The following is a 24,856-nucleotide window of genomic DNA, read 5'->3' on the forward strand; positions in this document are numbered from 1 at the left end:
TTTTTTTTTTTTTTGGGGGGGGGGGGGGGGGGGGTGTTCTGATGTCTCTTTTATGGGCTGAGACGACCGGCTGCAGAACTTGAGAGAATCAGAGGCGTTGATCATTTGTGGACGATCACTGCATCTCTCCCATCTTCTGCTGCGGGACGTTTCCCTCAAACTATGACCCAATCGTCGGGTGTTGCGTACTTTCAGCCCCTCCTCGTCCGGAGCTGCGTCAAGTCCGACACAGACACGCTGAGCGGCGCCGGAAACGCGGTGAGTGCTCCTTCAGAATAAGAGTGAATTGTTTTCCATCATTAAAATTATAGTCCCGCAGGCCTTTAACATTGTGCTTTCATCTCAGTAACATGTAGTATAAAAGCAGTTTAAGGCAATACAACGCGAAATGTGAAGGAATTTTATCTTGCTTGGCAGACACCTAAAATGAATTACAAGTTTTAAGAGAGTGAATTATTTGTGAATGCCTTTGAAAATATGCTAACACTGACATTAAAATGAGAATAAGGTGATTAAAAAACATTAAGGATGTTTAAATGAATTTAAATTAAACGTCTTTTTGATTTGATTTCCATTGGGGAAATTCTTGAAATAATCATTTTACTTGTCTGTTCTGGGTTAAACAAGTTACCCTTTCCATAAATCTGCCATGTCAAAGGCTGTAAAGTATCAAGTTGCAGAAACCTGTGATCACCCTCCTGTGGTGTGTAAACACTGTAAATAGCCTGCTGGATATTATTGTGTTTAACTTTATTAGTTTGAAAGTGAATGGAGCTAAATAGGCCTACTAATAAAGTCATTCATCCACATCTCAGTTTTTTCATGCTTACCTGTTCCCTCCTATCTGTGATTTGATGCAGAGTTTATTTGTTTGTAATACTATTATACTGGTCTTAACGAGTTAGAATCCAGTGCCCTACTTTTGTTTGCACATTTTTTGCAGCGACAGTTTGTTTTATTTTGGGATGTTTAACCGGAAACGGCTTCTTTTACCTAGGTTAACTTGACAACGGTCCCATCCAGCTGATGCCACGGAAAGCCTCCTTGAGTTCAGTTTGCCCGGTGCGCTCAGAGGACTTAGAGGGGTCAGTGAGCTCCACCGTCCCGCAGACACAACACCAGGGGCGGCGGCGGAGGCGGCACCCGAGCAGCTGCTCTGCGGTTCAGACTGCATCCTTTACCTGGACCGGAGGAGAGGAGAGGAGAGGAAAGGAGGGGGGGGGGGCTGCTGGCTCTGCTGTCCGGACTCAAATGAACACACAACAGTCAGCGGAGGAAAAATCGTTGGAAACGGTTTCAGCGCTCAAACCAAGATGAAAGCCAGCAGGCAAGTCACCGTGACCGCAGAGAAGCTGAACGGGGACATGAAGCGGAGGCCAAGCTATCCCGGCGAGCTGCGGGCCAAGCACGCCAACATGTCAACTAAGATTTGGGTGAAAGTGGCGATGGCGATTGCCTATTTCCTCTGCGTGTCCGTGGCCGCGTTCATCCTGGTGATTTACTATGTGTTTTTCTGGACACCTGACCTACAGTACAACAGCACCTGCACCGAGGCGCAGAACCGCACCGACGGCGCGCCGAGGTTTGGATGACTATATAGCACGCACCCTCGCACGCACGCACACATCTACACATATCATGTAGGTGTCGGCACACACCTAACAGGAGGCTGCAGCGGTGACGGATGGGAGGGGGAAGGTGCACAGAGAGACATGACTGCATCCAGAGTTTGGGATGCTAACTGAGGACCTGAAGGAGGACAGAGGAGGCAAGTGCTGCCGGGATGCATCAGTGTTCCGCATGCAGGATGCAGGTGGGGGGGGGGGGGTTATTGTTGGGTTTTTTTTTCTCCTGCTTTACTTAAACACACATAGCTGAGAGGGGTTTCATGTTGTTAGTATTTTATTGTCTCACAACTCAAACCCACAGGGGTTCTCCTGACCAATAAGAGTCCGTCTTACAGATCTGCATTAAGGATGTTTTTTTTTGTTGTTTTTTTTGGTTCCTGATTCAGTGTTTGGGATGTTTCACTGTGTGGGGGATAAAATGGTGGCGCTTCTGAAAGTCAAACAGTACAAACATCCCCTAACTGATGGGTGGATTATGAGCCTGGAGACACAGACATGTTAAAGACTCCCTGAAATGTTTGAAGATGAACCAGAATCAAAACTTTTCAAGTGCTGCTGAACTTCGGTGTTTAGTTGATGTTGGAGATGATGAGGAGCTGTCAGATCCACACTGACACTGCTGTACAGATACTTCACTAAATACTACAGCACATAGGAAACCATCAGAGACGGCCTGAGATGACGGCTCTGTTTTCTTAAAGCAGAGCTGACGAATGTTACTATGGCCTCTAAAAGCAGTTTTGATAGTGGATTCAAAAATGCCCAATTCGCTTATCAAGCAAACATTGGTTCAAGGTCGTCACATGTCGGGATTTGCTGCTTTCCTCTGTTTGATTTGACTGTTAATTGAATATTGTTTAGTTTCTGACAGTATTAACAGTAGTTTTAATATGAAAGAAGAAATCAACAAAAACAAATGGTATAATACAAAATACTTTGATCAGGAGAATAACATGTGATGTGGACGTTTGTATTTTTAGCATCTTTGTGCCCAGGAGGCCGGCTCAGTAATCCATCCATGCTTCCCAGTGCTTTTCAAATATATCATTTCTGCCACCTTGAGAACCTTTGAAACCCAGACAGTGTCTCCTGGAAACCGCACAAGGACCTTCATACACTCAAGACCCCCCTCAAGGATCCTTATAATCCCTGAATCCCACCTGAACCTTGTGGAGCATCCTCAGAGATTCCCAGAACACGCTTTAGGAAACCACCCTGCAACCACTGAAGAACTCTTGAACCCCCAAATGAATCATGTTAACCCCTCAAATCCTCAGAGACACTGTCAACGATCTGATCCGAATGCACCCCCCTCAGACCCCCCTTCAAGGTCCCCTGAAGGACTTCACTCTGTGATCCACTGTTCTGCACTAATGGAGATTTCTTTTTAAAATATGCCTACAGAGGAATGACTGACTTTTCTTTCGTTCACAGCTGGATGCTGTTTTTATTCAGGTATCTAGAGGAATTTAAAGCGATACTGTACTGTAGCAGAAGTAGCCTAAATGTGTGATCTCTGGTAGCTCGTAGCTGTATGAAATGCAAGGCGATCACTCACTATACTCTCAGTAGTTGCAGAAATTTTATCTTTTTAGAGCAACTTTTGTCTTGCACCACCTCACAGAATGAGCGTAAAATATTCAATGCAATGTCACGTTTGTACCTCTTCTTGATGACACAGTTTGTTCACCTCACTTCCTGTTCATAATTTATTCTATTGTCCCCAAATCTATTAGACTGTTTTATTTACAATGTAGCCTTGAGAATCTATTGTTATGATATAATAAACTATGCATTTATTCCAGTGTGGGTGTCGTCATTGTGTGGACATGAGCAGAAACAGACACCGCAGCAGGTCGTGAGGTGTCATCCTGCTCTGAACTTTTCACTAGAAATGCCAGGCTGACATCAGCCGAGTGCTGCTCTGAATTTTACATCTGGAACATTTCTGCTTTTACAAAACAAACCTCTGTGGCTTTCTCCAACATCCACTTTCTGTATAAGTCGCCGGATTCTGTAAATTACAGCAGGAAATATACTCGTAGAAATACATTCAGCCCTTCACAGCACGGCAGACAGCTTGGCCTTCTCCTCAGCCCTCGAAATCCACTGACCTTTCTCGTGTTTATCCATTATTATTACAGTTTGGGAAGATGGAGAGTGTTTGTGAAGTCTTCCAAACTTCCAAAATACTTCACAGTACAACAAGGAGCAGAATCAGTCATACGTCCTGTTTAATAAACAGTTACAACCAGTGAATTTGTCCTTTTAGATACACAGCATGTTGGAAACAAACCTCCCAGATTATTCACTCTAGTTATTTTTAGTGTGTTTTTCTCTTTTTGTATGTGTCGGATACTGTTAAACTTCACCCTCCAAACTGCTCAAAATGCTGTCAGTATTTCAGCATTGATGGTTACGGTGTTAAGTTCCTGTCACGCACAATTCTGTTATTTTTATAATGATAATGGTTTTTTTAGATCCGTTTTGTTTCTGAGACGAATCACATACAAAGTGAAACACAGTTAAAATGCAATTGAAAATATTCTGCACATACATGAGCTGGACACTCCACTGCAGCTGGGACACAAAAACATGATCAGGTGCAGTTGAATCCAGCAGCCCTGCATTAAATACAGTCTTTTTTCATTTTAGATTCGGTGATGATTCACCTCCATTGTGATTCTTGAAGATTGTTTAATGCTGGGAGGTGTTTGTGTTATTGTGTCCGTACTCTGCTGTGATCCTATGGGCAGCTTGCAGGTGTGTGTGAAAGATTATTGATGCTCTGGAAAGCAAAACCAAAATGAAATAGTTTTAATATTAGTAATATTTAATATTAGTCTTTAAAACTTTAAAAATATCAGAAAGCATTTGAGCAGCACACATCTCTGGAAATTCTTAAAATGTATAGTTTCAATAATAGAATATTTTGAAGGACAGCTTCACTTCTGTCGTAAAACAATACTCACATCCGTGTATACTGAAGCTGTCAGGCCTCGTGTTGCAGCATGATGTACACAATTCCTGGGAGCTTAAATCATCCCAGTTCTCGCACGTCCTGCACAGTCACCAGACGTGTCTCCCACTGAGCGTGATTGGGATGCTCTGGATCTGTGTGTACGACATCGTGTCCCACTTCCTGCCACCAGCCAGCAACTTCACACAGCCACTGAAGAGGAGCGGGCCGACAGTCAACAACCTGATCTACTCTGTACAAAGGAGATGTGACGCACTGCATGAGGCAAATGGTGGTCACACTTTTTTTTTTCTGTTCCACAAATACAGTGCCAAATAAATAACTTTTTTTTTCAAAATGAAATTTGACATTTTACTGTGGCCTTTTCTCGTGACCAGCCCCGGGCACACCTGTGCAGTAATGATGTGCAGTCAGCGTCTTGATATGACACACCTGTCAGATGGATGGATGATCTTGACAGAGGAGAAATGCTCACTAACGTGGGTTTAAACACATTTGAAAGAAAGCTGGAAGCCTTTTGTGTGAAAAATGAGAGCAAAAAACAAAATAGTTGCATAAATATTTTTGCTCAGTGTACACAAAGGGACAAGTTTACACTGAAAAGCCTGCAGCTTTGGGACATACTCACCTGATTTGTCCACCTTACTGATGAAACCTATGAACTTTACATAAACTTATGAATACATTTTTACACATTTGGATTTTGTCTCCATCACTTCTATTGACAACACATTAAGAAGGGACCTCTTCATGTCCAGTCTGACCATGAAGAAGATTACACACAGAGACAGAACCTGCTAACGTATTAATATGAGGACCTGACTGCTGTTCTAAAGAAGACTGGAGCAGTTGTGACCTTTTCCTTTCATGTGTGTCTGGATCGAATGTAGCAGCTGGAGAGCTGGAAACTTCTTAAAATGTCCCACAAAGTGAAACCTGGAACAAATTGATGTAATTTCTAATGCTTTATGTTACCATGGAAATGAGTGCAATAAAAGTGTATTTGCCCATAAAGGTTTAACTTGAAGGAACAGTTTCAAAAGTTTGCAATCATTTCAGTATGAATACCACTGATTTTATTTAAATGACCCATATGTAAATAAATGGGAAAGTGAAAGTTAAGTTTGGAAGATGTTGTCTGATATAGGTTTTAATATAAATGACTCGACTAAATCTAAGTTTGTTTGTTTTTTTTTGTGGCTGCAGGATGTTTTTTTTTTTTAATATGACAAACAGTGCAAACAGCAGAGCAACACACACATCACCTGGTTTTCCTTACGTATGTGGAGGCACCTTAAATGTAGCAGAACTGGCTTTTAAACAAACTTAAACAAATATCAGTTTGTATTTGATACAGCATATTGTTATAATGATCATCCATATTAACTAGTATTTCTTCTAAATTACATATAAGAGGAAGACGGGGAAAACAATGATGTGTTTGAGCCAGGTCACTCTCATCACTGCTCAGTGTGTGTGTGTGTGTGTGTGTGTGTGTGTGTGTGTGTGTGTGTGTGTGTGTGTGTGTTGTCAGCAGTGGTTTTCTTCTTCACAGGACACAGCAGCCGTGACCTGGAGACGAGCCTCGTGTGACTCAGCAGAGCTAGCCGTCCTGTCTGGCGTGCTGCTGCAGTTCAAGCCAACAGGAGCTGTTAACACCTGACTACCATCACTGGACTCGTTTGCTCTTCCTGTCTCTCCGTGGGTTCAACATGAGCAGGCTGGATGGAAAGAATATGAAAACCGAAAGAACAAATTCGACTTCAAGGTCTCATTATTGTTCATTTATCATGATCTTAGTCCACTGCAATGCAGAAGAAGAAGTGTGCACTTCATGATGTTTTCAAAATAAATGTAATTTAGTTGAGGAGGAACTGATTGAATTCCAGGACTTGCTTCCTGCCAGTGACTGATCCACAGCTGAAGTGACGTCATCTTGCTGATGGGAGGGTCAGAGGTGAAGTGGTTTATTAGTGCAGACAAGCACTTAAGCTGTGATTGTAACTGTGATAAATTACAGCATGATGTACTCAAAGAGGCAGAAGAAAGTGAACAGTGTACATGTGTTTAGCTCATCTGACACGTCCACTTTCAGAAGATTTACACTGCCGGCCTTTGTCTTGTGAATTTAAAATCAGACATGAAGGAACAAAAGGATTTGATGACTGGACTGTGTTGACACACACAATCAGCAGCTGTGTTTGTTTTCAACTTCAAACTGACTCAAATTTGACTTTAAAAATTCTAATATATAATGTTTGTATATAAAATGAGAGTTATGACAGTTATGACACATCATTTTGTTTGTTTTTAATAAACATAAAAACAAAGATTCAGCAACCTGGTAATTATTGTTGCATATAACATGAACTCACTGTTTATATGACATAGAATCAAATGCTCAAAAAACAAATGATTTTGTTGTGTGATTAAAAATAGTTGTGTTGAACTGACATTTCCAGTCAATGTTCATGTGGTGCAGTTATTTTGTGTCTGGTTTACAGTGTCTGCTGTGACAAACAGAGTTTTTATCTGCCCATGTATTTCAAGTTTTATTTTTTATGGGAGAGTCATGATGTTTCGTCTGGCCTGACAACAGTGAAAAAAATATTGTATGGTCACTTTTATTAGGTTTACATCACAAGAGATTAGTAGGCTGATTTTCTTGCTGTGCACATGAGGGATAAGTGTCTGATTTCATGTGTTTACATTTCAGGGTTTTAGGTCATAAAATGTTATGCTGTGAGATGAATTCTGTCCTTCACCTCCTGTGTCCGACACACTTGACCCCCTGTTGAAGTAATTACCCAGCCAGTGATCACTGGCAGGATTGATGACTAAGCTCTGCACCATCCAATCATGTATCCTTTCATTACTTCAGAGCAACATGGAAACCAACGAGTCTGCTGATGAAACTGCTGAGCTGCGGAGCAGAGTCACTTCGGAACGAGTTTCCTGTTTGAGTTTTGTCAAAAGGCTTTGACATTTTCAGCACAGGTGTCCTCAGAGTCAGAGCTGTGACCTCAGCCATGCGAGCGTCTCCGCACCTCTTCCAGGCAAAGCAACACAAGAAAGTATAGATCTTTTATTTGACATTCACAGAAAATCAAAATCAAAAGTCAGGTTTATAAAAAAAAGACTATAATTGAGAGGATAATATGGATATGCTGTGATTTCAAAATTCACAGCCTTCGACATATGACTGCTCCAGCTTTGTGTTCAAAGAGGCGGTCACCTCCAAACAAATTCATATTTATAACAACAGCTCTGGAAATAGAGAAAATTGTTCAGCCACAAAAAAAAAAAAGTATATACAAAAAAACTTGTACATAATGAAAAACAGGAAAATAACATGAACAGGCAGAGCACAGAGTAAGGCCAGAGGAAGAAACCTAAAAGCACAAACAGAATTCTCATAGTGAAAGTGCATCAATTAGTGAACTATATACTGTATATACACAGGAAATACTGGATGCAGCAATGTAAACACAACGGTGAAGGAAAGCTGGAAAGGAGCGAGCATGCTCAGCAAAACATCTCCCTGGATAAATAAAGATGGGAAATAAACTTGGAGAATTTTCAGAGGAATCAGCAGATTGAGCTCATCCACACTTTATTGATCTGAATTTAGAGGTTGACGAGAAAAAGACGCTGATACACGAGATTTACCAAATTTGCTTCCACTGCAGGATTAGATGAAGCAAAGCCAGACAACTTTTAGACACACACACACACACACACACACACACACACACACACAGAAAAAAAAACTTAATTTCATTAAATCACCTGTAGAAATAGAGATGTCTTGGTCTTCTGAAAGGCAGATGGAGTATGCACAAATGTTCTCTGTTAATTCTAATCACTGTTATAAACTCAGTAATTAAAATCATCTCAGTGTCTTTCTTGGAAAATACACAAGAGCATAATTTCAAAGTGAACTCTTATTATAAGTTACAATTTAAAAAAAAATGCACCTGTCTTCAGGTGTTTGACATATTTTAGATCATTATAGAACTTTTCCATGTTAATAAAAAAACTTACAGTGAGACTGCAATCCACATTAAAGTTTTCACCAAGGGACCCCATCTGAAAGCAGCTTCAGTATCAGTGTGATTAGTCACTGAATCTTAAATTCCAAAAATGATCTCCAAAAAAACAGATGTGTAAGCGGGCTTCAAATACGTCAGAGGTAAATCATACTAAAAAGGGAGAGAAAAACTCTGGCAAAATCCAAAACTGAGGACTAATTTGGATTACAAACATTACAAATGTGAAAAATATTGTGAGAAAAGCTATAATTTGTCTTAAAACCGTCTGAAAAACCCTCCAGCAGTCAGTTCCCTTGATCTCAGGCAAAAGGCAATACACTTGCCATACCAACATTCCATGAGGTCATCATCATTGTGGCGTTACAACGACGTCACCATCATCGTGACGTCAAAATCATCATGACGTCACAACGACGTCACAAAGTCTGCAGATCCGAGGTTGTAAATAGAAGTCGTTTCTAGCTTCAGTCAGACCTCACCACTCCCACTGGACCCGCGGCTGAGGACTCTGCTCTGCCGGATCGCAGCCCACCGACACACCGCTGCGGTGCAGGCCCCACACATCCTGTCGGACGCACGCCTCGGCCCTTGCGCAATGTGCGTTCGCACCGCACCGGCCGGAGCGCCGGCAGGAGGGGCTAAGCGTGGTCCGGCCCTCAGAGCCCTCAGGAGTCCTCAGTGGGAGCGGGGACGGACGGCCCGTCGGAAGAACCGGGAGATCCTCCCGGTGACCTGAGGCCACCTGTCCGCCCCCAGTGGTGTCGTCAGGGTCGGGGCTTCAGCCCAGGACCCCCTGAGCCCCCAAAGGCTCCTTTTTTTAATGGGACAAAAAGTTTGCCAGGGCCACACTGTTGGGCCAGAGGAGCTCTGGGTGCTGTCTTGTTATAACTATTTGTGTGATGTGGTGCAACATGGTGAGAGAGATCACTGGAACTATAACACTTTCCTCAGTCTTTAGGAGGCTGATGAGCCGTCAGCTGTAACTGACCTTTTGCTTTTGGTTTTGATTGTTTATATTTCTATAATATGTGTTTGTTAGGCTGAGTAAGGCCAATGGGACAGTGTGTGTACAGTAATTCAGTAAGAGATGGACCATTTAAATGACCAGACACATGAATAAAACTATCCATTGATTCATACAGATTAATTAAACAGCATTAAACTTTGTGTTTGTAGACTGTGTTCCTATCTGGAAACCACTGAATGTAGCTTTGCGGAGCAGGATGTGCATTTGATCACTAGAGGGCAGTGTTGTGCAGAATAAACTCTCTGATGATACTGTTCGGTTTATACACTGTCTTTGATAGTGGTGTAGAAATGAAAATGTTAGGTCACATGACCCACATTGATAATTATGAGCATCACAAAGGTAACCTACATGTATAGGTTTAAGTGTATTGACCTTAACTGATGTCTCTCTATGCCACGTGTTACCATCAGTGTTGTTTTGAACTTTTGACCAGGCCTATATATTAATCATGACATCAGCTAAGTGACAGAGCTGTTTGTATGTTTTTATGATTGTCTGTCTTTAGTCAGTGATGATATTCAGATCTTGTACTGAAGTCAAAGCAACAACAAGAAAAAAATCCTGAATTAAAAAATGTCATTTGTGTAAAAGTTTGTAAGTATTATTAGAAAAATGTACTAAAGGTATAAAAACTTCTTCTGTGAGTGTTATAGTTTCATACATTATTATGTACATTATTATATTACTTATTATTTTACTCTTGTAACTGGTCATAGTGAGGATCATTTTGATGTCATTATATAAGCTACTACTGTTTATAGGACAGTGCATGAAATTCTATAACTTCCGCACATGTTTTGAATGTGAACATTACAACATTTCCCTGTGACCTGTAAAGGAGTACAATCATGAAGTGGCCTGAAACTGAATCTTCAGAACAGCATTTGTGTAATGCCTTTGATCTCAGGCAAAAGGCAATACACTTGCCATACCAACATTCGATGAGGTCATCATCATTGTGGCGTCAAAATCATCATGACGTCACAACGACGTCACAAAGTCTGCAGATCCGAGGTTGTAAATAGAAGCCATTTCTAGCTTCAGTCAGACCTCACCACTCCCACTGGACCCGCGGCTGAGGACTCTGCTCTGCCGGATCGCAGCCCACCGACACACCGCTGCGGTGGAGGCCCCACACATCCTGTCGGACGCACGCCTCGGCCCTTGCGCAATGTGCGTTCGCACCGCACCGGCCGGAGCGCCGGCAGGAGGGGCTAAGCGTGGTCCGGCCCTCAGAGCCCTCAGGACTCCTCAGTGGGAGCGGGGACGGACGGCCCGTCGGAAGAACCGGGAGATCCTCCCGGTGACCTGAGGCCACCTGTCCGCCCCCCAGTGGTGTCGTCAGGGTCGGGGCTTCAGCCCAGGACCCCCTGAGCCCCCAAAGGCTCCTTTTTTTAATGGGAAAAAAAGTTTGCCAGGGCCACACTGTTGGGCCAGAGAAGCACTGGGTGCTTTTTTGGGTTTATTGAGACAGGTCTGTGTACGGGTGGAGAGGGTGGGCTCACAGTTTCATTCACTGCAGGACCAGGTCTCGTGGTGCTGACAGTCTCGTGTTTTACCGTCGAGACTTTCAGAACCTCCAACATTAACTGATGCTACTGCTTCTTATTATTGGCTATATTTCCAGTTACCGGTGTAAATGAATGAAAAGAGCCTGGAATTCAAATCAGTTTTGATGTTTTACGTTATTAGAACTATTTCTGTTAACAGACTAATGTATCTAAAACAATATGACAGTATTCTTGTGAGTTGCAGCAGACTGGACTAGCACATGTTAAAAACTAATATAATAATATACTATAACTAATAATCATTTCTCAGTGTAGGGGCCAAAGTTGGATGATTTGGTTATTTGTTCAAGTGTGACTGTTGGATTAACACACGGAGGCTGCACATGTGCAGGGCCCAACAGTTTGTGCCACTGTCCCACTGTTCAGTTTACAAATCATTATTCAAATCTCACTTTATGTTTGAGATAAAACCCGAGCTTTGATGAGATGATGACCAGTCTCACGTGTTTTCGTTTTTCCCAGGTGATTCCTGACTGGAAGGACCAGGAGTGGGATAAAGAAAAACCGGAGTCATACGCCGGGATCTTCCACTTCCAGTTCTGGCGGTTTGGTGAGTGGGTGGACGTGGTGATCGATGACCGGCTGCCCACGGTGAACGGAGAGCTGGTGTACTGCCACTCCAATGACAGCAACGAGTTCTGGAGCGCACTGGTGGAGAAGGCCTACGCCAAGTAAGCACTTCCACTAAGTATGTGTGTGTGTGTGTGTGTGTGTGTGTGTGTGTGTGTGTGTGAATGAATAATAATGTAACAGTCGTACAAATTCATGTTATAACCATCAGTCTTAGTGTCTGTCAGTGTGGCATAGTTGCTATAGAAAAGAAGAAGAATTGAACAAGAGGCCAGATTAACAGACTTTCATTTTCTGGCATTTTTACATACATTTTTTTGAGTAGAGAAAATTCATTTTTCAGTGCATTCACAATGGGCGGGGGTTTAATGAAACAACATTAATGTATGTAACATTTTGTTATGATGATGATGATATATATGCTTGTTCCTCATGATGAGTAACTGGATTTGACAGAGAAGAACTCTGTATTTATGGATGTGGAGCGCAGCAACAATAAAAGGATTTCTATACGTTTTTGATTGAGTCACAAACAGAAAATCGTTGTTTCTCTGTTGTTTCTACGTTTAAGTGTGTCTGCTGGGGTGAAACTACAACGGTGAGTCACTTTAAATGTTGCTGCAGCAAGGAATTGTGGGACAGCATTATCTCCTTTCTTTTTGTAAAGGAAGCTCCAGTGTTTTCTCTGCTAAAGGAGGTAAGATAGGAAGATAGGAAGATAGGAAACACCTTAAAAGCCTTTCTACTCATCCATGCTTCTGTCTCTCCTTTCCCGCAGGATGACGTTTGATGATTTTATCACTAACTTCACAGACATCATCCTGTGTCGTCTCATCAATACATCCTACCTGAGCCTCCATAAGAACTGGGAGGAAGCTGTGATGCGGGGCTCCTGGTGTCGCCATGACGACCCACTTCTCAACCGAGCCGGGGGCTGCACCAACAACAAGCAGTCCTTCCTCCAGAACCCACAGGTTTGATTCATAGACAAAAGTTTGCTCTTTGTGATAGTGTCAGCTCTGTTGTGCAAGAAAGAACGGGCTGTAGTAATACGTGTGTGTTTCTCTTCTCTGTGTTGTAGTACGTGTTCGATGTGAAGAAGCCGGAGGACGAGATCTTGATCTATCTGAAACTACTCTATGCTTCATTATACAGCTTCAGCTAATGTTATGATTATGATTGTTGTTATTATCATTAGGCAGAAAACAGAAGGTTTCTATCCTCTGCGTCTGGCAGATGTTGAAGGACCTCAGCCGTCTCTTCTTTTTGAGATGGGTGAGGTCCTAACATCTGCCGGACGATGCTGAGGATGTTTTATGAGTCTGTGGTGGCCAGCGCCATCTGCTATGCTGCTGTGTTCTGGGGCAGCAGACTGAGGGTGAAGGACGCCAACAGACTTAATAAATTCACAAGGCCAGCCATGTTGTGGGAGGGGAGCTGGAGTCTCTGACAGCAGTGTCAGAGAGGAGAATGTTGCCCAAGATAAGGACAATACTAGACAACTCTTCACACCCTCTCCACCATGTGCTGGTCAGCCACAGGAGCAAGTTCAGCCAGAGACTCATTCCCCCACGTTGCACCACAGAGCGCCACAGGAAATCATTCCTGCCCGTGGTCATCAGTCTGTTCAACTCTTCCCTCTGAGACTCGATCAGTCAATTGATTGATCCCTGGACAGTTCAGACAAATTCACTGTTTACTGTGACTGGCATGTAAATATTAACTAATTATATAATGTTTATTACTGACAGGGTATATTTTTTATATTTGAATATGGGGGGTTATATTTAGATATTTATTATTATTATTATTATATTTGTATGTGTGGAATGGAGCACTGCAACATAACTATTAATAAAGAATTTCTGATTCTGATAACCTCAGATCCTGCTTCATAGGGAACACAGGCCTCAGGTTGGCAGCAGGTTAAACAACTGATGACATTTCACTGACTTTTACAGAACACAGAAAGAGGTTCAGACTAAATCACAGGTCCAATTTACACCACAGTTTCTGAGGACACAGCACTGGAGTTTAGTCAAGTCAAGCTTATTTCTTTTTAAGTGCAGTAAGAAAAACAAAGTGTATTTGCTATTTAAAAACGTTGGATGGGAAAATGACGCGTCGCTCTGTAGCAAAGACAAAGACACTGGTGTTTCACTTTGCGCGGGGGTAAGACAGAGCCTTAGGTGATTTTGTTCCAGACAACTTAAACCACAGCAAAACCAATGAGAGAGACAATATAACAACATCTAACTGTAGATAAAGAAGGAATACAAGTATCACTTCATCTGTCCCTGTCCGTCTCTCCTGTAGGGAGCTGACTGTAGACGAGCCTCCACAGACCTGCTGGTCAGGGTTGTGTGGTTATCCCTCTCTGGTCACTCAGGTCCACATACTGAGGGCTGACGGACTCGCAGGTCAAGACTCTGATGGAGGTAGGTTTGACTTTTTTCTGAGGAAAGAAAGACACCTTACGGGATATTTGTTTAATGCCATCATCATCTTGCACCACATCCTTTATTTTTTGGTACTTATCTTAAATTGTTTGTGTCACCAATGTTATTTTCTTGCCAGTAGATGGCAGATGTCGGTGCTGTAACTCAGCAGACAGCTACAAGGCCTGTATTCATCTGTGTTTGCCGTTATTAAAATACTTGGAACCTTTATGGAACGTTAACCCTTCTTTAGTCAGTGTGTGTCTCAAACAGTTCTGTTATTTTCTTTAGCATAACCAGTATATAAAGCGTAAATACAGTACATTTATATACCAATAAAAGAAAAAGTAGTCTTTCCCTTTGAATCTCAAAGAGCCACATCTGCCCTCATGCATTATCCACTAGATAATGACCTCTATACACTGTAAGATTAAACCCTGAAAAATCAACACAAACGCCTGAATGTTTCCTCAGCTCTTTTTAAGCTAACTGTGGGGATGTGATTTGCTTTTGTAGCTTAAAAATGGATGATAAACACTAAATTAATCAAGAAATATTAACAATCAATTCATACAGAAAACAGATTCTGACCCAGGGGGCCCATGAACTCTCGGGCCCCTGGTCCTGAGCCCTGTTAGCTGGTTGAGTGATCCATACATGGGTCCAGGTCATGTTAGTGGATTCTATTGCTAGGAATATATATTATATACCGCTGGAAAGTTAGTGGAAGAATGTCAATAAATGAATGTATTTATGTGTGTGTGTGTGTGTGTGTGTGTGTGTGTCTCCAGTGTCAGACCCCTACGTGATCATTCGCTGTGAAGGAGTGAAGGTTCACTCTCCGGTCCATAAAAACACACGCAGCCCCGTCTTCGACACCAAGGGGCTCTTCTACAGGAAGAAAGCCAAACAACCAATCACCATTGAGGTGTGTGTGTGTGTGTGTGTGTGTGTGTGTGTGTGTGTGTGTGTGTGTGTGTGTGTGTGTGTGTGTGTGTGTGTGTCTCGGCTGTCAGGCTGACACAGAGTTGTGTAGATGTGTGAATGTTGTTGTTACATGAATCAGTGAACTCCTCTCTCACTGTGTCTCCCAGATCTACAACCATAACGTGTTGATGGACTCCTTCCTGGGTCAGGTGACGTTGCCAGCTGAGCAAGGTGAATTCCAGCAGACGCTCCATCTGAGGGACAAGGGCAATCGCCGTGAAAACGACCTCCCTCGTACCCTCACAGTCGCCATACTGAGCAACACTTCGCTCACCAACATCTGAGACAGGCTACCAAACCGTCCGATCAGGGCAGATTCAGCTGAACCAAAGTTTACCAAATGACCAGTTTACCACTAAGTCTTTACCTGTGAGTCTTTACCTGTGAGTCTTTACCTGTGAGTTCAAACGTTCAGCCTGAACACAGGGTTTACATTTTACAGAGTTACTATAGAAAACGACATGTGCAGCAGGAGGTCTGCAGACATCATCAGAGGAAGTAATGCCAAATACAAACGCAACAAACCTAATTCTTCTCTTCAGTTTCATTTGTCTTTTTATACTGTCTTTTCTATCTAGTCTCAGTGCTTTTTATGTTGAAATAAGCTGTACAGATAAACTTTCCTTGCCAAGTAGCAGAACACCGTGTTTAAACACAGCAAGCTTGTGTCATAATGTTACATAATGCATAAAATAAATGACATAATGTTCAGTTTGTATTGAAACTGTTTTGAAGAGATGGTGATTCAACTTTATGGTCTTTTGGAGGCTACAGTTTGTGTTGATGCTGAACTGTATAGCATTATACGATATTACATGATTTTATTAGAAATATACAGCTGTAAAGGAGTGACAAAAATGTAAATAAATTCATGAACCTGGTAAATAATTCTTGTCCATATTGTCCCAACTGGTTTTCAATGATACTTTTCATATATATATATATATATATACTGTTTCTTTGACACCAGACTGAAAATCTGTGTTCAGCTGCCCTCTCTATATCAAATGTGTTCCACAATGTGTTATTTTCTGTAAGGCACTGTTTTCTTAAAAATGCTGTTTAAATTTCTTTTCAATAGTGTTGGACTGGTTGTTGGTCTCTATGCCCCCTATTTGTACTTCCATCATTAACAATATATCTTATTTTGTTTTACCCATTCAGTGTTTTCTATTTACTGGTTTCTATGGTTTTCTATTTTTTCCTCTGTCACAGTCTGAGTTTGTTGCCTGATGAGCTCTTTTAATAAACTTAGTGCTGACAGTGTGTAGAAGTTCACACTTGTCTTTGTCATGACTTCATTTTTCCTGCACTGATCTGCAGTGTGAATTAGACTTCGAGCCTTTCCACTGGCCATGAAACAATAAGTGATCTGTAAACTGAGCCTGACTTGAAAGATTGCATGAAAATCTAAGCATGAATTTGTTAGTACTGACATAATATCTTTATTCAGGCAGTCTAATGGCTGACCTTTTTCAGGATAATAGGATCATGGTTCATTTGCAACCTCGTGGCAGCTTGGACAGTTCAGAGTAATTTTTTATTCATCCACTGCTGTGCTGACTTTGTTGTCTTTTGAAGCAGCAGAGTAGTTTTTCTTAAGTGTTTTTACCAACGCCAAGGAGGTTATGTTTTTACCCTTGTTTGTTTGTCTGTTTGTTAGCAGGATTATACACAAGGTACTGAACCGATTTGCACCAATCCTGATGGCGGTGAGATCTATGACTTCTTACAATTTGGTGCAGATCCAGATTATAACCTAGATCTGGTAGAAGAAATATTTGACCTTGGCGGAGGCATGTGCTCTACTGAGTGCCATCCTAGTTTCACCTTGTACAGCTCCTTAACCCTCTTCATTTAGCCAAAGTTTTAGTTTCATCCTGACTTGCATGTAACATTCAAGTTGATGATGCTGATTCAATGTTCCTGCCTTGAATCTTTAATGTGTGCATAAAGTCATGAAACAGGAGTGAAACAGAAAGACTTATACATATGGTTTCCTGTATAACAAAACAGGCCTGTTACCCATGACATGACGCATTGTACTCCCATAGGTTTGATGAGTTCCTCCCATTTTAACAACATTTTATGAGTGTAATGACAGACAGAATGTCACTGGAATAAACTACATGAATGAATAGCCACATAGCAACAGCAACATTGACGTTCCTCTGGATTTTAATGTCTTTAGAAAAGAGCTTGAACAATAATATTTCAATTTACAGGCATTTCTTCAGTCAGGTAAAGAACAGGATAACTTCTCCACAGAAAATGTAAACACATAGGACAAACATATTTGCCTGGAGGGCAGAATATCACATTACTTCACGGTCTCGTGTTTATGTGATCCATTTTTTCTAGATTTATTCATGTGGTTATGTATTTAATGATCCATACATCCATTAGCTATACCGCTCATCCTTGAGGGTCTCAGGAGCTGGAGCCCATAGTCTCCACAGCGGCCAGTCGAAGACACGGTTGCCATGGTACTTGGCTGCAGTTTCCCGGATGTATTGTTTTCCCCAGTCCAACATGGCGTCGGGGAAGTGAGACTTCGGCTAATGTCACACAGTTTGCCCAAAGTTGGTCCGCCTCTGCTCTTTTCAACAGGGGAAAGTTTATTTCCACGCCGCGGTGGCAGCAGAACAAGTTTTCCTGGGAGTTTCTGGGTAAGTAAGCTCATTGGCTCTAATTATTGTAGTAAAGGAGTGTTGTGCACTAGCTTGTGGCGCGTCCCTGCTCCCTGTTTAGCTGCTAACAGTGGCTAGCGTTAGCTGCTATGAGGTCTGGCCAGACTAGGGTTGAGGAGATCTCAGACCGTTTCTGTTTGCTGTGTGTGTGTGTGTGTGTTATGGGGAGGAAACCTTACAGTTAGATGTAAATCATGTTGTTTTCAAAGTATGATCAGAATACAATTTGGTGGCAAATCACTTTTGAAAGTTGTTGAACATTTAAAAGCCGCAGGTCTCAACACCTAACCGAGCTAATTTTACGTTAGGGCTGGTGCCTTGCTAAGACACTCTAAGCTCGCTGGACGGCTTAATGGCAAATTCAGGAGACAACCTGGTTCTGGTAACATTGGCTTTTCTTATCTGCCTGCCAGCAATCGTGAAACACCCAGACCAGGGTTGTCTTCTTTGCCATTCTCTTAGTGATATTTCAGTGCGTATATACCAGTAAGTTTAATTACGAACATACTGAATTTTCATTTTCACCTGTGAAGCAGAAACGGGCTTGTGTATCTCATCCTTTACTGTCAGGGCAGACTGAAGGAGGAAAAAGGATATTGTCTGTCTAGAAGTTTATTAAGTTTCTTTCTCCCCTCCTTGACCCCACTTTTTTATTGAACAAGTAATTTCTCCTCATCCTCTGATCTTTCATGTCTTTCCTCCCTCTTCCCTTTTCTATGTGGAGGAGAGATTTTGCGTGCAGTTACTCAGTCAGCAAGGTTGTGCGATTAGTGCTGGGCACACCACACATTCCTGGGATGCCAGAGCTGTATGGAGGGGTCACTCTTCTCCCTCACATACAAACCATACCCCAGCAGCGAGCACTCTTATCAAATGCAACCCCCACAACTACATCATGCTCTGCAAGTTTTTTCAGATTGTATAACTGTATGAGGAAGCAACTGAGTGTAAGGTTCACCACGAGCCACTGTCAGGTGACAAAAATTGCACTGACAGATCAGCATGATATATGTATTAGCAGATTTCAGCTTTGAAAAGTTGTATTGTTGTTAGGTAACATTACTTATTACTTATTTTTAAAATTAGCAACAAAGTGAGGAACGGACCTTGGGCAACAAGGCCACTTAAGGATGGAGTTGGAAGCGCTAATTTAGTTGGTTGTTTAAATGTGAATCTCTAGAAAGAGAATCGAAAAGAGGTAAAAATTAAATGAATCAAACAGTAAAAACAGGATGGTGTGTTAAACACCTCCTTCCATTTATAAATATATTCAAACCAGATGTTTGATGAACCAAATCCATGTCTGTCATGGTCATATAAGCATTAAATATTTGGTTGGCCACTGTCAAACAACATAATAGGTTAAAAGAGTCTACTAGGGATGCCGGCTATGCCTTCAAATTAAATTGGTAAATGAGTATTAGGCTGCATGTTGCTGTTCTTTTTTTCCTTTTACTACATTTTGCTCAGGGTATCGTGATGTTTTGCATTAGCCATGACTTCTATAGCCATATTCTTTTACTCTCATCCAGACAGGAGGCTTCAATTAGCTCTCTGCTCCCCTCCCTGCTATGTAGTAACAGTAACACAGTGAAGGGGTCTGTGGTACCCTGGATGCTGCAGAATGGACCTGAATGAAAAAGGCTTTTTCCTCTCTAATCAGTTCAGCTGGTCAAACAAAATGGTTGAGGTCCCAAAAGTTTAGGTGCAACAGAACACCCAACAGGATAAAGACAAGGAGAGTTAGGTCTCAGTTATACCCGCTTGTGGACACAAACACGGACAGCCCTGGACATTATGGATGCATTGTTGTTTTCAACTTGATGGACGCATTTCATACATGCACAGTAGATTGTTGTGTAGGTATTCCGCACATGCACACTGCGAATCAAATCAAAATGGCTTCATCCATGCAAGAAGAATTACAACAGATTTGGTGGTCTTTGTATTCTTTTAAAGTGGAATTGTAGAGGTTAGGGCAGCGGCGGGCCTCCTCACAAACGCAACGTCCATGTTTGTTTTCCAGTTCATGCGCAGTTCATACCCAGTGGAGCGCATGCACAGTTGGTGTCCTTGTGGTGTAGTGGTTGCAAGGACATAACAAATTGGTGGATACATGGACATTCTCACATGCCTGCCAATTTTAGACAGTGACCATCAGTCTCACCGGCTGAAATGACACCTGTTGCTGGCAGGTTTTATCAGCTGTGGCTACTTAATAGTAAACAAATAGGTGACAAATAAGGGTTGGGAAAAGGGGCAATTCAAAAATCTTTTAAAAGCATGCATAATGTTTGTTAAAATGTACATTGTGTTGGCCTCATGTCATTGGAATGACATTTGAACCATTTTTTCTTTTTTTTTACAAAAGGTAAGACTGAATCTGTCAAATGATGTAACCACAAAAGAATGAGAAATGTTGAATATTTTATCCACCTAGAGTGTATGTAAGTGTACACATAAAAATAATGACTTGCTATAGTAATAATTATTATAATAATAGTAATGATAATTACTTAATTTTTTATAATATCATGTCTGAAGTTTGTCTGAAATATGTTTATTCATTCAATATGATGATGAAAACTCTAGTTATATCTATATTTGCAGTTGCAGTTACCCTCCCAACATTTTCTTCAGTTTTGTACTGTTCTCTTTGTGTCCCTGTTGGTTGAGTTTATGCTGTAGTGGATGAGCAAGCATGGAAACATTAAAAGTCTCATCTTTCTCCTGGTATCAGATTTCAGAGAAAAAGATGGCATTGGCTTAAAAATAAGGGAGGATGTACTGTGTGTCTGTATGTGTGTGTGTGAGAGAGAGAGAGTCCGGTGATAATGGTCAGAGTGAAGAGAAGAGGGAGAGAGAGTAAAGATGAAAGTGAATACTTTGTTCTCTGTGTGCAGGTACAGTAGGTCTGGGTGTTTGTTGAGAGTCCAGAGAGAGTGAAGGGAGGAGGCCAGGTGCTGGGCTTACACTGAGCCAGATTCAGCTAAAGGCTATCGGCTATCGGCTATCAGTCAGACAGCCAAATCTGTAGAGGAAAAAACAGCAGTGGAGCACTGAAAGTAAAAACCCCTGACTCACCTCATATCAGGGTAGTGATGAAGAAAACGTTTTGGAAAAGAAAACGAGAGGAACTTTCTGGTTGAACATTCCTTTTATTCTAGTTATGTTTTATTCTTGACGAAGATTTAAAACAACACTTATTAAGGTATTTTTATCAGCGAGAAATAAGAGAAATTAACAGAAAAATGATCTACGACATTGCCTGTAGAATTCAACCCCTTGAGATAAAAAACTTAAAAGTGCCTAAAAACAGAGGATCAAGCTTAGCTGACTGGAAACTGATTAAATGAGCTCTTGGTGGGGAAGAGAAGGAATAGAACAAAAAGAAAAAACACACTGAGGGTCATATCAGACCCGACATTATGATGTTTCCCTGCAACAGGGAGAAAGGGCCAGGCTTATTGCCTTAGAGGAAAAAAAAATCCTCTCTGGAATGACTGCAGCAGCCAACATCAACACAACCCTCTAGGTGCTCAGGAACAGAGGCAAGAACACCGTATGAATAAAAAAAATATTCAATATCTTAACAATAACAGGTCTATTTTTGAGAATTTCAACCACCAAGTTAGGGTTTTAGGCCAGCATTGTGTAAACTGTATAGAGAGTTAAAAATATTCTGAAAAAAATCAGAAGAATTTGGTTGGCTTAGCTGTTATTAAAGCCACATTTTGTCAAAAAATTTTGTTTCGTTTTTTTTTACATCTCTTGCTCAAGCATTTTGGTTAAAGAAATCTTAAAGCAAACTATTCCTCTTTGTTGTTTCTGTCATCATACTTAAATTCTGACAAAGATCTCACCAATTATTTTATTCAAGCTATGGGTCAGTTTATCTCTTGCTTTAATATAAATCATTGAGCCTCAACAGAATTTCGAATATTTCTGTATTTTTTTTAAACCCACATGTTAATGTGCTAAATCATTAGTATTTAATGGAGACATTTTTTATCTCTTGTTCTGACAATGACTTGAAAATGACTTGACAAAACCTGATATTTAGTTTAGAGCTGAATCGATTAGTCCATTTATCAGTTGACAGAAAATAAACTATTTTGATAATAGATTGTTCATTTAATTTTTAACTTTCTCTATTTGTAGTTTCTCAAATGTAAATTGGATATATTTTGATTTATAGACCAAATGATTAATTGATTAATCAAGAAGCAGCAGAAGCAGATTAATCAATAATGAAAATAATTGTCACAGTGCTAAATTGCTTCCACTGCTGGTAATTGTTTTACCCACCAGTGGGGCCTTGTATAGAAGTACAGTGTTTGCTCAGGCTAAACTCAGTGTTCTTGTGTTTGCATGTACAGTTGTTTTAATTTTCAGCTGAAAAATCAAGCTTGGGCCTGCACCTCCCTGGTGATATGGAGCTTTCACAAACACACACAATACAAAGAGAGTTCTGGATGGTGGCTACATTTCACCTTAGTTGTACTGGTGTTGGAATGCTAGAGAATGGTGGTATGTTATAGGGGTAGGTGAAACAAGAGAAAAACAGCTGCTTTTTTGTTTGTTTTTGTTTTTGTTTTGCATTCTCATAACACTCAAAGATTCTGGATGACACAAGCAGGACTGTTATTGAAGTGCTCTGTATGTAAATAAATTCAGGTTTTTATTCTAAGGAGCTCAAAATTGAATCAGTATCCACCATCATTTATCCCTTTAAGTGCTGTTAAACAATCTTTAAGATTAATGAAACATAAAAAAAAATGCTTATTTATTTTTAGAGAAAGTTGTAGTTTTCCTTAATCTAGTCTAGTTCAAATGTTTTTTGGCATGAAAATGTCCAGATTTTGAATAGTTGTAGTCACAAGCCTTCACTTGCTCATGGACACCACAGCAGTAGCTGTTGAAGAAGGAGAATAGTGTTTATCAATCAGCCTGAGTAACATTTACAAGAAGTTGTTGGAGACAGTGAATCTCAGACCACATGATGGCGTGATGACTGGCCTCACTAATGACAGGGGAGATTGATGTGATGTTTGACTTCTTCACAACAACATCACCTCATTTTCTCTGTTTTCGACAACATGCCATCACCATGTTGGTGCTACAGCTGGTGGCTGGTGCTACATTGAATCATGTTTCTACAGTGTTTTTGGATACTGAACATAACAATGGTAACTTATATTTATGAAACCAACATGTAATGGTGAGAGTAGTTGAGTACAAAGTAATGTGTCACCTTACTGTCAACTGGAGTCTGAGTTTGAGATCAGATTGTACAGATCTTATCTGCTGGTATTAATTTAAAAACCTTGGATGTATGGACTTAAGAACACATGAAAACATTCAGGATTTTTCCTGTCTCAACATGATGCCTAGGCCTCAGTGTGGTGAGTGGGCAGCAAGGAGAGGTTGAAGCTTTGCCATACCTCATAATAATAATAATAGCCTGTAGCTCTTTGCCCTACCACTTTACTCTTTTAACATCACTGTATTCCCTTCCATCAAAATTAGTGCAGGGGTCACCCACTAATCTTGTCCTGCCACTCAAGTGAATGGGAAAGTGGTCTCAGACATTAGGAGCCCACTGAAAGTCATGTCTTTTATGCAGACTTTTACTGCGATAGGCTTCGAACTATTTTAGTTTTTATTTTAAATACAAAATTGGTCCAGAGTTGCGTTTTTTGTCTCTGATTTATTTGATGAAATTGTTACTATGTGATACAGTGATTTGACATATAGACTATCAGGCTCAATTTTGGATACTTTGTCTTGGTTGTCTCAAAACCATTTTTAAGCTGCAGCTCACCAACAGGACCAGGTCCAGGACAATGTGCAGATATTAACCTATATTAACCTATATTATATTAACCCTTGTATAGATCTTTATACTGTTCAAAGTCCACCAGTAGTCTCTCCTCATCCATTATACACACAAGAGACAGCAAGAGGTGAGGAGAGAGAGCGGTCGATCTCCATTGGGAGCTGGGAAGTACAAAACAGCCTTTTCTCAAGAAAAAAAGGCAATTTTTCAGGGGTGGTGTGGCTGGAAATAGGACATATGCAGGGGCGGTGCATTGATGTGCACCCAGCTGCCACCGGTGTGGAGGTTGTACATAGAAAATAATCAAGACGGCTGTTTTGACGTGTGCTGTTCGGTGGTGGTGTGTTTTAAGCTTCAATGTGTGTTTTTTTTTTTTTTTTTTTTTTCATCTTGCACCAGTAGCTGTTCTCAAACTCATTATAGAGCAGAAGATAATATCTTTGCGTATGCATTGCTTTGTGCCCTTCATCTCTCTCTTTTCAATTGTTTTTTGAGGTGAATTATAACATCCCATTCATCTTTGAACTTGTAGGTAGCTCATCAACTTATTTATAGTGAACTTGACCAAAATATTTTTGTGTATCAGTCTGTAAGCAGAAGGCAAGCAAAGCTCTAAAGGTCCTGTGTACAGTCAAACTAGCTGGTGATCCCTGTGTGTGTATGTGCTGAAAGTTAGCTTGTGTGTGCTCTATGTACTGCCCTCTCTGCTGTCTTTATCATTGACCTTTCCACATTCCACAACCTGCCTCTGGAAGTCAGCCCTTATTGGCTGCAACACTGCATGCTTTGTTTGAACTCAAGCTTGGGATTGGCAGGTTTGTGTGTTTCTGGCTCTGATACATTGAGTGGATCTGTTCCTGCTGTATTTTTACTCTCAAAGGAATGTCATCGAGCCTTTTCCTTAGTGAAGCTAACACCTTGTAGTCTCTTAGGGAGTAGATAATAGATTATTAAACAAATAGACAAATTTTACAGTACTCACTTTGGCTGGCTTTGATAAGGAACTCTTATTATTAACTGATCAGATGTGTTTTGATGTTAAGTTTTATGATTAAAGTGGAATATGGAGGA

General features: G+C 41.0%; 2 protein-coding genes and 1 long non-coding RNA gene across 3 annotated transcripts in view; all 3 read left to right on the top strand.

The window, feature by feature from the left end:
- Positions 1 to 41: 41 nt before the first annotated feature.
- Positions 42 to 3,432, top strand: LOC130167840 (uncharacterized). The gene is made up of 2 exons (XR_008827327.1): positions 42 to 258; positions 998 to 3,432. It is a non-coding gene; the product is annotated as an uncharacterized LOC130167840 (long non-coding RNA).
- Positions 3,433 to 10,861: 7,429 nt separating this feature from the next.
- LOC130167811 (calpain-5-like) lies at positions 10,862 to 16,510 on the top strand. Its single transcript, XM_056374305.1, has 8 exons — positions 10,862 to 10,913; positions 11,004 to 11,164; positions 11,724 to 11,932; positions 12,610 to 12,805; positions 12,913 to 12,917; positions 14,148 to 14,269; positions 15,061 to 15,197; positions 15,364 to 16,510. The coding sequence occupies exons 1-8, from the start codon at positions 10,862 to 10,864 to the stop codon at positions 15,538 to 15,540; spliced, it is 1,059 nt and encodes a 352-aa protein (XP_056230280.1). The 3' UTR covers positions 15,541 to 16,510.
- Positions 16,511 to 17,433: 923 nt separating this feature from the next.
- Positions 17,434 to 24,856, top strand: part of pak4 (p21 protein (Cdc42/Rac)-activated kinase 4) — a 33,469-nt gene continuing 26,046 nt past the window's right edge. Inside the window, exon 1 of the mRNA XM_056374142.1 lies at positions 17,434 to 17,925. The gene's annotated coding sequence lies outside the window, so the exon portion shown is untranslated. The remainder of the gene's footprint in view (positions 17,926 to 24,856) is intronic.

This window comes from Seriola aureovittata, chromosome 4 (genome assembly GCF_021018895.1).
Source record: "Seriola aureovittata isolate HTS-2021-v1 ecotype China chromosome 4, ASM2101889v1, whole genome shotgun sequence".
Taxonomy (NCBI): Eukaryota; Metazoa; Chordata; class Actinopteri; order Carangiformes; family Carangidae; genus Seriola; species Seriola aureovittata.

What these genes read in the sequence shown, in the direction of transcription:
- LOC130167811 (XM_056374305.1), top strand. Translation starts at nt 10,862, where the DNA reads ATGTGCGTTCGCACCGCACCGGCCGGAGCGCCGGCAGGAGGGGCTAAG. An exon ending in GGCAGGAGGGGCTAAGCGTG is followed by an intron (nt 10,914 to 11,003) that starts GTCCGGCCCTCA and finishes CGGTGACCTGAG; the next exon opens with GCCACCTGTCCGCCCCCCAG. An exon ending in AGGTCAAGACTCTGATGGAG is followed by an intron (nt 14,270 to 15,060) that starts GTAGGTTTGACT and finishes GTGTGTCTCCAG; the next exon opens with TGTCAGACCCCTACGTGATC.